This window comes from Ursus americanus, chromosome 13 (assembly GCF_024610735.1).
Source record: "Ursus americanus isolate L20-20 chromosome 13, mUrsAme1.1.p, whole genome shotgun sequence".
Classification (NCBI taxonomy): domain Eukaryota; kingdom Metazoa; phylum Chordata; class Mammalia; order Carnivora; family Ursidae; genus Ursus; species Ursus americanus.
Genome location: NC_142139.1, coordinates 39,383,064 through 39,398,959, shown reverse-complemented (window position 1 = coordinate 39,398,959; position 15,896 = coordinate 39,383,064). Strand labels below are relative to the sequence as shown.

General features: G+C 33.0%; 1 protein-coding gene across 4 annotated transcripts in view; it reads left to right on the top strand.

The window, feature by feature from the left end:
- Positions 1 to 15,896, top strand: part of LRBA (LPS responsive beige-like anchor protein) — a 791,030-nt gene that overhangs the window by 213,963 nt on the left and 561,171 nt on the right. For all 4 annotated transcript variants that reach the window (XM_087866503.1, XM_045798851.2, XM_045798849.2 and 1 more), the window contains 3 exons: positions 104 to 185; positions 2,429 to 2,552; positions 2,861 to 3,053. In XM_087866503.1, coding sequence (XP_087722629.1) covers positions 104 to 185; positions 2,429 to 2,552; positions 2,861 to 3,053 — 399 coding nt within the window. The remainder of the gene's footprint in view (positions 1 to 103; positions 186 to 2,428; positions 2,553 to 2,860; positions 3,054 to 15,896) is intronic.

The window sequence follows — 15,896 nt, the reverse complement described above, 5'->3', positions numbered from 1 at the left end:
TGGATTGTATACTTAATATTGATTAGTGCTGTACTTAAAGTTCATTAATAGCCATGGTAAAACAGTGATTATGCTAATATAATCTATTGTTTTACTTCTGTAGATTCTTATAGAGCATATTTGTACTCAAGTGATACACAAACAGCATCCGGATCCTGATTCTTCAGTAAAGATACAAAATCCTCGTATGTATTTTATATACTTTTATTTTTGTTTTTGTTTTTCCCAGCTTTATGGAGATACAGTTGACATACAATGTTGTATAAGTTTAAGGTGTACAACCTCATGATCTGATTTACCTACATATTGTGAAATGATTACACAGTAAGGTTAGTTAACACATCCGTCACTGCAGAGTTACGATTTTTTGTGTGTGTAGTGCTGAGGACTTTTAAGATCTGTCCTCTTAGTAACTTTCCATTATACAATACAGTATTGTTAATTGTGGTCACCATATTCTACGTTAGATTCCTAGAACTTACCCAGCTTATGACTGGAAGTTTGTATCCTTTCAGTACTTTCACCCATTTCTCCCTCCTTTTTTATACTTTTAATAACTACCTTTTACTAATAAAAAGAAAGTCACTGGGGAAAATGTGAAGTTGATACTGTTGAAAACATACTGTTCAAGGAATATTTCATTATAGGCAATGATATAATACTAGTCTTATTTTTGGTTAATGTTGAATATAACTTCAAGTTGACCTTAGGTTATATGGAAATGTTTATATATAGGTTTTGAAGAATTGTATGTGTAAGATATTGATTTAATGTGTGTTCAGATTTTCAGTAAAGTTTTGATTGCACTATTTAGTGATGTCAGGCCAAATTACATGAACCATGGACTTAGCTTTCATCTTAAATTATTGTCAAGTTGAGAATACCAAGTTTGGAACTGAAAAATATCTGCTTTCTTTATTGTTTATGAACTTAGTCTTGTTTAACAGTCTTTTCTTTGATATTTAGATTTCTTAAGCACTTGTATAAAGTGTACATTTTTCATCTTACTTTTTAAGATTATTGACATTAGAATAACTGGTTTGTAGAGTTTTGAAATTTAATTACCTTTTGGGTGGTGAGTTGTGTTTGTGGTGTTCTCTTTCAGTACTAATTTTAAAAACACATGTCTGAAGTTTAATTTTCCTCAGCCTTCAGGGAGACTTGATGTCATCATTTTAGAGAGTTAAAAAAAGAAAATCTTGAGTATATGTATATAAATATAAAATATTTTTATGTGATTATGGGGAAGATGGCTTATTGAAGTAAGAATTTTATAGTATATTATCTATGTAATATACTGTCTCAGAAAAGACATACCATATAGTATAGTGTTTAAAAACATAGGCTCCCTGGCTTTTCATCTTGTCTGATTGTTTTAATAGTTGTGTGACCGTGGGTAAATTACTTAATTTCTGTGTGCCTCAGTTTTCTTATCTCTAAAATGGGCATAATAACAATATTTAGCTATCGTTGTACATGGGTTAATACCCGTATTTTCATAAAACAGTGCCTCAAATAGCGTATTTCTTAAAATTAGTGGCTATTGTTATTTATCACCATTATTGTTATTATGATTATCATCATCATTGTAATCATTGTTCAGGTAGAGAAATTTTCAGTTTTTCATTAGAAGAATTCGGAAATTACTCCCCAAATGTCTTTCATTGTATGATAAAGTATCTTCATATTTGCTATTTTGTACTTACTGCTTCAAAATCACCAAAACCCTTGGCAAAAGGCTAGTTTAGAAGTTCTAAATTGTAACTGGGTAAAAACTTATATATTATTTAACTTTAGATTCGGGGTTATAGCTGTTTTTGTTTCTTTGAAGTTCTGTATTTAAGTATATATTTTAAAGAATTTTTTTTCCTTAAAGCTAAGTATTGGAAATTTAGACAGTGTTATATTTAAGACCATTACAGTAGCAGTTTCCTTTGTATTTATTTGGGGTGTTGAAAATCTTGATAGCTTTTAAAATTCATTATAAAGGAAAGGCTATATGCATACCAGGAATTTTGCTGAAAAAGCTGAGAATTTTTTCTGTTTTTCTGAGATTCTGATTATAGCTTTTTTTTTTTAAGATCAACTTTACTATTTTGTAGAGATTGTGAGAGTTGTCAGTAGTTTTACTATTATTTAATTCATTTATAATTTAATTTGATTTAAGGTAAAATTCAACTTTTAAAATTTTTAAAATTCAACTTTTATACATTTGTAATGACAAAATTAAAAAAATCCCTTTCTTATGGATGCTTTCTAATGAATGTATTGTCATTCTTTTCTGCAGATGATTATTTTTTCATAACACAAAAACAGATGTTTTCAGTAGATACATATGTCAGGAAAACTAGGGAAATATATTAATGATTTTCCATTATGAATTTTTTGTGATGTTTTAGGTTTTACTAATTTATGAATTGTCTTACAGAGATACTAAAAGTAATTGCAACCCTACTTCGAAATTCTCCTCAGTGCCCAGAGAGCATGGAAGTTCGCAGAGCCTTTCTTTCTGACATGATTAAACTTTTTAATAACAGTAGAGAAAACAGAAGGTAAGTGGGATCAGAAAGCAATTGCTTGCACTATTCAAGTCCAGGTTTGAATAAACCAATTTTTTTCTAATAAGAATTGTTTTAAAAAATACTGTGAAATGAATTTTCCATAAGCTTTTTTCATTAGGGTATATAAATAATGTACCATACATTTAAATTGAGTTTTCAGTATGACCGTCTTTAATTGTTTTAATACGTACATGGAGGTGCCTTTTTTGGTTGATTTTGTTTTAAACTTTTACTTTTTAGAATTCTTAGAGATGTTCCCCGCCCCCCCCAGTAATTCAGTATCCTCTTATAATTTTCAGGAGCTTGCTACAGTGTTCTGTATGGCAAGAGTGGATGCTTTCTCTTTGCTATTTCAATCCTAAGAATTCTGATGAGCAAAAGATAACAGAAATGGTATATGCCATATTCAGAATCCTACTTTACCATGCAGTCAAATATGAGTGGGGTGGCTGGCGTGTGTGGGTAGACACCTTATCAATCACACATTCAAAGGTAAGTTTTTTAATGAAAATGTATTTTAGTGTTTTAAATGTCTATAATTTTGATTTTACTCATTATTCTCTGAAAGCACAGTGAAAGGAACAATTAAAGGGAATCACTAAAAAGAAAATAAAGTTTTTCCAATTTCTTTAGAATCAAAATGGGTTTTTCAAATGTCATTTTTATGTATGCTTAACTTAATAAAGTGAAACCTCACACCACAGCATAAAGAAAGTTATATTTTATATTTTATTTTTATTTTTTATAATAATTTTTTATTATGTTAGTTACCATAGAGTACATCCTTAGGAAAGTTATATTTTAAAGTAGCCATTTTTGCAGATAGGAGTCTCTAAATTTTAGGGTAGTTTGAAGCTTTTGAACACAAGGTGGCGCAGTATATTCAAAGATGAGAAGTTATTCTAATAATGTAAGGTGGTTGAGTAAATAGAAAAGCTCAGGCTAATGTTTGCCCTTTGCTTACATTACAGTCAATTAAAAAATTGATTTGGAAGAATCTGCTAGTCCTTTTTTATTTTTAACCTAAGCCAGTGTAAGTTATTTATGTGTAGCTTTTGTTTGAAATTGTTTATGAAATATTCTGGGCACACAAAAAGGTATAAAGAATAATGTATCTACCAGTATTTATGATATTGGGTTCTCCATCCCAATTGCTTTGTCTGTCATCGTTAGCCCCTCTCTCTTTCCCTACTAACCTTAATTTGGGTGTTTACATTATTTCTGTTTCGTATGTATATTTTTAATAACACACACGTCTAAACAATAAAGAATTTTATTTTCATGTTTATACTTAATAAAAATGGTATCATATTAAACACATTTTTCAGTAGCTTGCTGTTTTTACTTGTCATTGTTTGAGATTCATTGACATTGACCTATGTAGTTGTGTTCATTTTCTCAGTTGTGTTGTATTCCATTCCATTCCATGGTATGGCTTTATCCATTTACTAGTCAATAAGCATTTTTGATACATTTTGTATATAATTAGAAGTTCCTCTCTGTATATTCCTATAAGTGGACTTGCTGACTTGTAAGATGCAGATGTTGAATATTAAATGATAATGCAAATTTGTTTCTGAAGTGGTATATCTGTTTCCATGCTCTCTGGTGATGTATAATTTCTTATTGTTTCTCATCCCCTCATCACTTGGTATGGCTGGAATTTTAAAATTTGCAAATTTGATAAATTTTAAATGCTATATCACCATAATTTTAATTTATATTTTCTTACTGTTTCATGGGAGCTTTAGAAATATATTCTTGCCTTATCTCTTGCTTGCTCTATTATTTATGAATATCTTCTGCAAATTTGTTGCTTAATGACTTAATTTTTAGAGTTTTATGTTTGTATTTTCTGAGGAAATTTTACATTTGAAATAATTAATGCCGTAAAATTTGTTAGTTTCTTTTATGGTTTATGCATTTCGTATCTTGTTTAACAACTTTCTATATTCAGAAGAAATAGAATTATATAATTATATAAATTATAAATTCACTAGAAGGAATAAAGATTAGAAATGATAAATTTGATATATCTTTAAATGTTTTATTGAGTATCATAGTTATTTCTCTGAAATATTTTGCTATTCTTTTGGAATATATTGTCATTTCCTAAATACGTACTTTTAGGTGTTTGAATAACTTTTAGTTATTTGAAGGTATTTAAGAGTTATTTATTCTGCTTTCTCCTTACTTAATGAGAGAAGGGTACATTATTATCATAAGGATTTACAAAGATAGCTTAGATTGGAAGATACCACTCTACTGATTTACGTTTGAGAATCATCCAATGCTAAATAAGAAAAAGATTTGATTTTATAAAATGCCTTTTAATCACTCCATTTTTGAGCTTACCAGTTTACTCTAAGGCCGGGTTCAGCCAAATATGGCCTGAGAGTCAAATCTAGCCTGATGTATTTTTATAAATAAAGTTTTATCGAAACACAGCCACTTCCATTCATTTATATATTTTTCTCTGGCTGCTTTCATGCCACAAGTATTCAATATTTGCAACAGTGACTGTATGGCTTCCAAGCCTAAGATATTTACTACTTGGTACTTTACAGAAACTGTTTGCCATCTCTTGTCTAACTTAATTTAGTTTGTGCTGGTGCCCAGATCTTTTGGTTTTTATTATAGAATTCTCCTGCAATCTGGACTAATTTTCTGCTAGTATTGTTTTCCTCTTTACAAAAGATCGTGAGAAAAATAGGATTGAGTTTGGGTCTTATGTACATTTGGATTGTATTTCAGATCTATGTGGGGGAATTCTAGGTTAGCAGAGTGCCAGTATAAATGAGATTTTTCAGATTTTCAAGATGGTGGATGTTAATTCAGTGCTTTTGTATGCACTTCTCTTTGTTCAAGTCCTTAAGAAGGATGGCTAGAGGAATATAACCTTTAGAGCAGTAATATTATAAAAGTGTGGCCTGAAGACTTCAGGAGCCTGGGAGACCTTTTTAGGAAGGTATGAGGTCCTCCTTTCCCAGTTACACATCTATTTGAAAGTGGATTTTTTTCATATACGTAAGCTGAAACAGTATATAGTAGATTGAATATAAAAGCAGATATTAGCATGCAACCATCTTCTATTAAGCTAGAATTTAAAGAGATTTGCAAAAATGTGAAATCCTAGCACTCTTCTCATTATTATTTTTTGTTTTGAAAAAGTCATTTTTAAAGAAATGTTTATATTAATATGTAATGACTTTATTGTGATTTTGAAATGAATTAATATTTGTAAAATTCCTTATTCTTAATTTCTAATATGACAAGTAGTAATAGATATATACTTCATATAAATACAAAGTTTTGGGGAGCCTCAGTACTTCTTAATATTGTAAAGCATCCCCAGACAAAACCATCTTGAGAACTGCTGAAGCCATAGGGTATTTAGGGCCAGTAGTCCAGTTTCTTTGAATTTCCTAAGTACAAAATAAAGAGGTTGGACTAGGAAGTACCTGAGGTATCTTTGAACTTTTGAGCATTTATGACTAAGCATTTATATCCAGTTACCCAGTCCATTCGTGTAAGCAATAAAGAGAATATGGGCTTTGGACACAGGGTAGTTCTGGGTTTAAATTCTGGTTTATAGTAATTTTTAGTTGTATAAATTCAGGCAAGTTTCTCAACTTTTCTTAACCATCAGTGTCTAATATAGAAATGGTAAATGAGGCTATGTATGTGAAGTTAATAAAAAAAATCACAGAAAATAGAATTAAATGTTTAGTGACTATCTTCCTTTGTTAAAGCTCTATCGTTCTTTCTAGTCATCTGTTTGTTTTCATTCTCACTATCAGCATACTAATTCAGGCCCCAAATCACTTCATGTTTGATATAAATCCAACTTTTAAAATGAGGAATTTCTTATATCCCCAGTAATTTGTGTAGCATATATGCTGTGAAGTGTTAAAATGGAAGAATTGTGACTACCCAGCTTAAGATGTGGTGTGGTTCTCCCTATCCAATCCCCACCCCAAACCTAATCACCATTTTGAATTTTGTGTTTATCATTTCCATCTTTAAAAAGTTAAAAAATGTATTCCTAAATGATATATTATCTGATTTTTTCCTATTTTTATATTTTATGAAAATGACATCATACTGTGTGGACGCTTCTGTTACTTTTTTCTCTGTCAGACCTTTTATTTTTAAGTTTTTTTTTTATTGTTACCTATAGCTTTGGTTCATTCGTTTACAGTGCTGTGAATAACTGAGGTGCGCAAAGGCAATGGTTTTACTAGAGTTGTCAGTTTTGTACTTCTTGTAACTGTGGCTCACAGTAAGAAATTTATGGTGATCACATACGTATGTAGACACACTCATACATACAAACCCTTCTCCTCCCATACACCTGAAACATAGGTTTCAGGAGACAGTATTTGCCCTTACTAAACTTTGGTTTATAGGGATGCATTCTTATGTTTTCTTTTTTGTTTAAAAATGCTGCTGATGCCCCCGCAAGTTGATTCTGTTATCTGCCAGCTGAATTATCTTCAATTTGAAAAGAGCACTGCTCTAGGAAATATAAGTAGGAGTAGGATTGCTAGATCCTATGTAATGTTCCATCCTCTAATCCGTGACACTTCAGATTTCTTATTTTTGCAAGGTTTTGTCTTCTGCCTATGTTAAAGTGCCCCCCCCACTGATTTTGTATGTAGTTTTTTATACATGTCTAGATCACTTTGACTCTGCATATTTCTAATGGTCAGTAGTAGCCTTAGGTATTATTTTCCTCTAGATTTATTAAGCTAAAAATAACTTAATGTAATGTAACTCTCTCCATAAACACTTTGTTCTAATTTTCATAAAGAGGGAAATAAGGTAAGTTTTTTTTTTTAAACAAAATAGTTTTTTCTAGCTAATCTTTCATTTTCCCTTGACAAAAGGATTTCATACCTTACCTTCCACTGTTTCACTTGGCAAAAAATCTCTGCTCTGTGTTGGTTATAGTCTTTTTAAAGTATATCATTCTTTGTTAAATCTTCATTTTTGTTTATTCATGGCATAGGCTTTGTGTTCCTTTGTACTTAACCAAAATCCTTTGTATTTTTCAGGATTTAGCTAGTTAAATCACTTATATGACAGTTTTTCATACAGTGTGTATGAATGAATTCACATTCTGTATGAATTCACAGCACTTAATTTTCTGTTGGTATCTTAAGTGTCTCTCTCCCTCCTTTTCCCCTTCCTCTCACTTCCTCTCTTCCTCTCCCCCTCTCCTCATCTGCCTCCTCTCACTCCCTAGTCTTCAGCTAATCAGTCTTCTCCACCCTCTTCTCTAACTATTGCTTTGATCATGGGTTCCTAGTGCAGTCTATACTGCCCTCTATCACTGCCAGCTAACACTGTCCCCCTTTGCTTGTTCTTCTTTTAACCACACTATCTTTCCTATCCCTCTCTGTTCTTCCCTTCAGCATTTCTCCATCCATTCTGTACCCCTACCTTCTCCCTTCCCCTAGCCTATGTTTCTTTTTTTCTGTTTTGTCCTCATTGAATCTGTGTTTGTTTTGTCTCTGCTTCTCTCCTCCGCCACCTCTCTCTCTCTCTCTCTCTCTCTCGGTTAGGTACTCTTGGTCTCTCTCGTTCATTTTCAGTTACTCTGTGTCTAGGTCTTACTCCAGTTGCCCACCACTTTTCTTCCCCTTTCTACCTTAATTCTTTCTTTTTTTCCTTTCCACTACTTCCTTTTCTTCTTCCTACCTTCTTCTATTTGAGTACTTTCCAACTACTGTGTAAGATAGAAGGATGAATCGGGAACACATATTATCCTGAAAGAAATTACTTTCTAATATGGGAGATAATATAATTAAAAAAAGATTGAAAAACTAAGGCAGGAAGGAATAAGTGCCATAGAAGAGATACAGTGAAACGATAGCGTCACATGAGGGCATCTGAGAGGTTTGTAGAAAAGAGGTCATTTGATGACAGCTTTGAAGGGTAAGTAGTATTTGGGCATGTAGAATTTGGGGTGATGAGAATCACTGGTGGAGAAATCGACATACATGAAGGTATAGAGGTGGTGTTACTGAGTAAAAAGCATGGTGAATTGTTGGTTTGCTTGGGGTTTAGTACACAAACAAGAGTGGTAATGAGTAATAGGGCAAATGTAGACTAGTATTTAATTATGGATGATCCTGTAATCGCTCATATTATATTACTGGTTAAAAGTGAGTTCTTATGTTTTATTTTGGTGGTTCATTGTAAAGTCTCATCAGCAAGGGCAAAAGTTTGTATACAACTTCTTATCTCCCGTAGAGCTGTGGATAGAGCTAAGTAGTTTGCAGTTGCACATTAAAGACCCACACCATCATTGTTTGGGGCTATTTAATTCAGCTGTCACATGGTACCATGCCACCCTGTGTGTGCCTTAGTGTCTCAGTCTTCTCTTATCATTGATGGATGAAATAGCTTCAGCCACTGTCTTTTAAAGCACCTATGTCATCACCACAGACAGTAGGGTTTGAGAGTCACTCATCAGAGTAACATGGGTTGTGTATTTTATTGTAGTCTCCTGAACCTCACCTCAGAATCTTAATCTCAGTCTCATGGAATGTTCCCAGAAATCTGTGTTTTTGAAGCCAGCCTTTCTTATGTACCCTGATTTTGAGTGCCCCTCTGAGTGTACAGGGAATTGTTTTTACTAACTTCCCTTCCTGCCTTTACACTAGGCTGCTGATACAATAAACTCTTCAGAAAGTATCCCAGATATAGAGGAATTCTACATCAATTGAATATGGACCCCAGTTAAGACCCCTTAATCCTTTTTTAAAATTATTATTAAGAAAACCCTTTTTGTCATTCTGGAAACATATGGTGCAGAGAATATTGAAGGAAGAAATATAAACTATTCTTACGTAGTTCTGATATCAGTATTTTTTAGACTAAATTTATGCACAAAACACCCAAAGTATGCTTTGTATGTTTTATATGTATAGTTTATGTATGTATTACATATAGTTTATATGTATTTATAGCTTATTTATAACCATTACATGAAACTATTTATAGTTTATATTTATAGTTTATATATTATACATAGTTTACATACACAGTTTTAATTAGTTTATATTTTTTCTTTACTCCAGTGACTTATGGCTTTAAGCAGATATGAAAACCTTTACCAAGAAAATAGTTACTTTATGGAGAGGCCTCTTTTGCCTGTTTTGGTTCAAGAACCAGTCTTTGAATCAAGTTTTAGGATTAAGATTATAAAATGGAATAAATGCTGATTAAGTCAATTCTAGATAATTTTTATCTGAATAAAACTGAACTTAGAACTTTTTGCTGCTAAAGTATACTTTAAAAAATAAATGCTAAAGCTTTACTTAACCCTGTGAGGGGGGAAAAGAAAGCTTAGAGTTAAAAATTGGTTTTTGTGGTTTTTATCCTTTTGAATAAATGTCTTTTAGTTTTATTCTTTGTGTGAGTTTTTTCATTGATGAAAAGCTTTTCTCATAAAGTTTATACATAATAATTTATTTGAATATTGCTTTGTTAATTATTTTTGGATTTTTAATATCTTGACATCTATTTTTAAAATGGACGACTGACATTCTAAGGTGCTTCAAATCAATATTTACTAAAGTTTAAGATGGAGCTGAAGTGATTGAGTAAGTAGGTGAACAATTTGTAGCATGCTGTTAAAAATTCTTCCAGTATTGGAACTGCATTTTTTTCTCTGAAAATATTCATTCTAAAGCTTTATACTTTTATATATAATACTGAAGTGATGCTTATTTTTTCTTCTTGCAGCCATTTAAAATCTCAATATCATAAATTTATAACATGGTTCTTGATAAAGTACTGGTGTGTAAAAAACTAATGTTGCAGAATTGTATAGCTTTTGCAGAGTTACATCAGGATACATTCAGCTGCTATAAAAAGCCAAAGAAACTCAATTGCAATTTTATTGTCCAGTTTGATAGATTTCCTGCCACCTTTGTAGCAGGGAAGCTGTTTGTCACTGTATCTCTCTCCTCCAACAGCTGAACTAGATTTTATAAGCAGTAATAGGGTCTTCTAGTATAACTGCCCTGTGTTGTTTACTTTGGTCTTAAGGTTTCAAATATGTACCTGTTAAGAGTAACCTTTGTAATTTCATTATTTTCTTATGTGTTCTCTAAGTTGTTATTGTTTATCTTTTTCTTTTTCATTTTTTTTCTTTTTTAAATTAAGTAGGCTGTATGCCCAACATGGGGCCTGAACTCCTGACCCTGAGATCAGGAGCCCTGTGCTGTATCGACTAAGCCAGCCAGGCACTCCTCTTGTCATTTTTTAAAATGCTTTAAATGGAACACTATTTTGAGTAATTAATTAATACTGTTTTCACTTGGTATGCTAGATTGCTTCTAATCTTTAGTTAAAATTTAAATTAAGGCATTTAGAATATCCTGAATTATGAGAACTATTCAAAAACTTTTTTTTCTAAACAAATAAAACTCAAAACTTAAGATACTGTATATTGTCTAGTCCTATATTGCCACGAAGTAGAATGGGTCTGTGACTTAAAATAATAAGTGAGTAAAAGTTATTCACACTTATATGAATTTCAGTGACTGTGTATTATTAGGTATATATAATACATCATATTGTAGAGAAGTAAAGTTAAGAGCAAAAGCTGAGCTTGATGTAACATCTGAATGCTGTCAGCCTACTTGTAATTGTAGGAAGGACTGATTGAGTAAATAATTTAAGTTTACTTTCCATATTCTAACATTCTCCAATTTAAAAATCTGTTGATTTATATTATAACGTCCTGCATAAACACTGTAGTTTAACTTTTATTTATATTTGAGCAGTGTTGGGTCTGTTTTTATATAAATATCTCCTATTTTGTAGGATAAATTCCTATAATTCCAGGAGTCTGCACATGTATTAGAAGGTTCTAATAGGAGCTCCTGGGTGGCTCAGTTGGTTAAGCATCGTTATCTTGATTTCGACTCAGGTCATGATCTCAGAGTCGTGGGATTGAGCCTCACTTTAGATTCTCTCCCTCCCTCTGCCTCCACCCCCCACCCTGCTCGCATGTGAGTGCACGCTCTCTCAATCAGTCAATCAGTAAATAAATAAAATGTTCTAAAAGGTATTGCTAAATTACTATCTAAAAATTTGTAAGAATTTATACTCCAGGTTTTTTTTTTTTTTAAAGTTTTTTTTTTATTTGACAGAGATAGAGACAGCCAGCGAGAGAGGGAACACAAGCAGGGGGAGTGGGAGAGGAAGAAGCAGGCTCGTAGCAGAGGAGCCTGATGTGGGGCTCGATCCCAGAACGCCGGGATCACGCCCTGAGCCGAAGGCAGGCGCTTAACCGCTGTGCCACCCAGGCGCCCCCTATACTCCAGGTTTTTGTGAGAACACTTGTCTAGGCAGTTCTTAAAATTGGTCAAAATGACTTTTTAAAAAAATGATTAGTAAGTTATTAACTGATATTTTGTCACTGTGCTTCCTGTCTTCATCTACATAAATGAAGATAATACTACCTACTTTTAGGGTTGCTCTGAAGATTACGTGTGTCAATATATGCCAAGTGCTTAAAACAATATACAGTAAGCATTCTGTATATCTCAGCTATTGCTACAAATATTTAAAAACATATCTGGTATTGCCTTCCAAAGTGAGCCTAACGTGGTGTTTATTACATGTGTATTTTTTTTTTTTTTAAAGATTTTTTTATTTATTTATGTGACAGAGAGACAGCCAGCGAGAGAGGGAACACAGCAGGGGGAGTGGGAGAGGAAGAAGCAGGCTCATAGCAGAGGAGCCCGATGTGGGACTCGATCCCGGTACGCCGGGATCACGCCCTGAGCCGAAGGCAGACGCTTTTAACGACTGCGCTACCCAGGCGCCCCTATATGTGTATTTTTAAGCATGTTGTGGAACTGGGGAGCAACTATGGATTTACATAGAAATTCTCCTACTCTAAGGAAGTTTGAGGGCAGAATATATTCTTTTAAATAAGTTTATTTTAAATCGTACAATGTTTCCATGTGTTAATATGGTATTTATAGAGATTAAGAAAGTACTAAGTGACTGGAAAGCCTCTGTTAAAATTGCATCTTCACTTGGTATTAATAAGGAAGTGTTGTTCAAAATCATATTATGAAAGATTCAGGTTTGTTTTTACATTTATTAGGGTTGCTTACTAAAAAAAAGGTGAACTTCAGACCAAAAATTGATATAACTTTGATGTAATATCTGCATATTAGACGACTTAAAATTCTAGAAAGAAATGATTGAGTGAATTAGTTTACTTTTCATATTCTGGATTTCTCCAAAACTGTATTCAGAAAAATTGGTGGAGATAATTTTAAAAAATATATTGAAAATTAATTTAAAGCTTTTGAGAATGAATAGCATTATTTAATATAGCATTATGTGTAGAATTCTATATAATTTTATATATATGTATATATATGTGTATATATATATATATATATATGTATATATATATATATGAATGATACTTTTAAAGAGAACCAGTGTCATCAGTTAAAGCACTAAAGTAAGATTTTATTCAGGAACTATTGCAACAGGGGAAAAGACACCTGGGTGTATAACTGGCCCAGTTCTGAATGCAACAAGGAAAAGTGGGGATTTATAGCTAAGGAGCAGGGTAGGAGTAGGGAAGAGTCTCAGTGGGTGGAAAATTACTAAGAGGAAACATCTGGGCCAGGGCGATTATGGTTAAACAGACTTCTTTCTGAAAGCAGTCTGGGTTGATCAGGTGTCTCTTGGGGGATGGTGGGGTTGAGAAATTCGATCAGATTTCAGGGTGATCAGATATTGAGGGTGGGGATTCTCTCTAACCTGACTTAGCAGGATTCTTGCTGAAACTCAGAGATGCAGGTCTGGCAAGGACAGGGCCTGGTTGAGAAGAGGGTTCAGAGGAACCTGACCAAAGTTTGGTCAAGGAGTGAGTCATTGTCCATGTTAGCAAAAATATAGTTTTCCTACTTTAAAATTGGCTTTTTATATTTCCTTGGCAGATTGTATATAGCTGTGTTCATTTTTTTAAATTCTTTTTTTAAATTTTTTTGTAGGTGGTTTATTTTAACCTGTGTATGAATAGAATAGTACGGTATACAAGTCAGATCCATTTGAAAATAATTTCTTAATTTCTCTGTGGTAAATCATATAGTTGCCATTTCAAGTCGTGGATAAATAAAGTTTTGTCTCCTTCTCATGGTTTGCAAAGCCTTTAATAGTCTAATACCTGCTTACCATTTACATGCTTACTTACTGTTTTTATTGCTGACCACTCCTAGAAATGCTTTAATTTTATTGCTTTACTGAATAACTCAGTGTCTTAAATGAACCATGTTCTTTGACCATCCATTCTTTTTTTTTAATTTTTTTTTTATTTTTAAAGATTTTATTTATTTATTCGACAGAGATAGAGACAGCCAGCGAGAGAGGGAACACAAGCAGGGGGAGTGGGAGAGGAAGAAGCAAGCTCACAGCGGAGGAGCCTGATGCGGGGCTTGATCCCGTAACGCCGGGATCATGCCCTGAGCCGAAGGCAGACGCCCAACCGCTGTGCCACCCAGGCGCCCCTGACCATCCATTCTTATACACCTTTTAAAATTTTTTCTGCATGTCATCTCTCTTTGTCCTTAATCCTTTTCTATTTTGCAAATTAATATTTATTATTGAAGTCCAAACTTGAATGTCAGCATTATCCTGCTACTTCGAGGTGCTTCCAGGTATTTGTAGGCAAATTATGTAATTTCTGTATATTTCCAGTAATATATTGTATATGTCCCTAAACTGTACTTCAAATTACTTGAAAAAGTCTTTAAAATATTCCCAAAGGATACACAGAAAGCATGAACAAATGGAAAAACATATTTCCTAGAATAGGAAGACTCATTATCATAAAGTTGTAATAACTTAACATTTCTTCTGGACATTTTATAAACTTAGTGAAATATCAAGAAAATACTAGCCAATCATTTTTCTTTTTGTGGGGAGAAAACTAACTAATTAATTGTCAAAGCTAATTATTAAGGAAAAGTACAACAAAATACATAAAAATATCCAGGAAAACTGTAGCAAGTAACGAAAGGGGATTGACTCTACCAAATACTAAAACATATTACCAAATGTCAGTAATTTAAAAAAATGTAGTATTGATACATGACAAGATAGGCTGACCAGGGGAGCAGAGGAGAAAGTTCAGAAATACATGAAATTTCATAAGGACTTTAGTATATTATAACTGATGCATCTCAAGGCAGCAGGGAAAAGATAGACTATTCAATAAATGGTGTTGGGAACTAGAAGATTGACCTATGGGAAAAAAAGTTGGAGCATCAGGAAATTTGAAGTATGGATTAATTAAATGGTGGGGAGGAAAGCCATAAATAAGTACTAAAGGAAAATATAGACTATTCTGTAATCTTAGATTGTGTAAGAATTTTCTATAATTTAAAATCTAGAAGCATTAAAGAGAAAAGAAAGGCTAATAGTTTTTACTGCATTAAAACAGAACTCTTTGTGATCAAAAATCAAACCAAATACCGTAAACAAAGTCAAAGGCATATGACAAATTGGAAAAAAATATTTAGAACCAGAGCAAAGGTAACATTGCTAACATATAAAGTCCTCCTAGAAAAAGATAGAAAAAGAAAGCCCAATAGGAAAATGGACAAAAGAGATGATCAAACAAGCCATAGAAAACTAAGTTAAAAATTAATATAGGACGCCTGGATGGCTCGGTTGGTTACACGTCCAGCTCTTGATTTCAGATTAGGTTATGATCTCAGGGTTATGAGATTGAGCGTCAGGCTCTGCACTGGGTGTGGAGCCTGCTAGGATTCTGTCTCTCACCTTGCCCCCCACGCCACCGCAGTGTGCTTTCTCTTTCAAAAAAAATTACTTTAGGTATATAAAAAGAGGCTCAACTTACTCATTTGTAAGGGACTGCAAATTAAAATGATCCTGAGATAGTTCACTAAGATATAAGTGACAAAAAGTATGGAACAGTATGTGTAGTGCGTATTAGTAAAACAAGTAGGAAAATGAGAATTTATGTTTGTGTGTATGTATATGCATGAAAATACCCTGGGAAGATACATAGTAAATTAATAACAGATCGCCTGATTGTTGGGAATTGTGCAGGTGAGGACCAGTGGTAGGAAGGAAACATACTACATATTGTTCTGTTTTTTTTTTTTTTTTTTTGAGATTTATTTATTTATTTTAGAGAGAGAAAGCATGAGAGGGCAGGTGGAGGAAAAAGGAGAGAGAATCTGAAGCTGACCCTTCGCTAAACGCAGAGTCTGACACAGGGCTCGAACTCACGAACCTGAGATCACAACCTAAGCTGGAAAC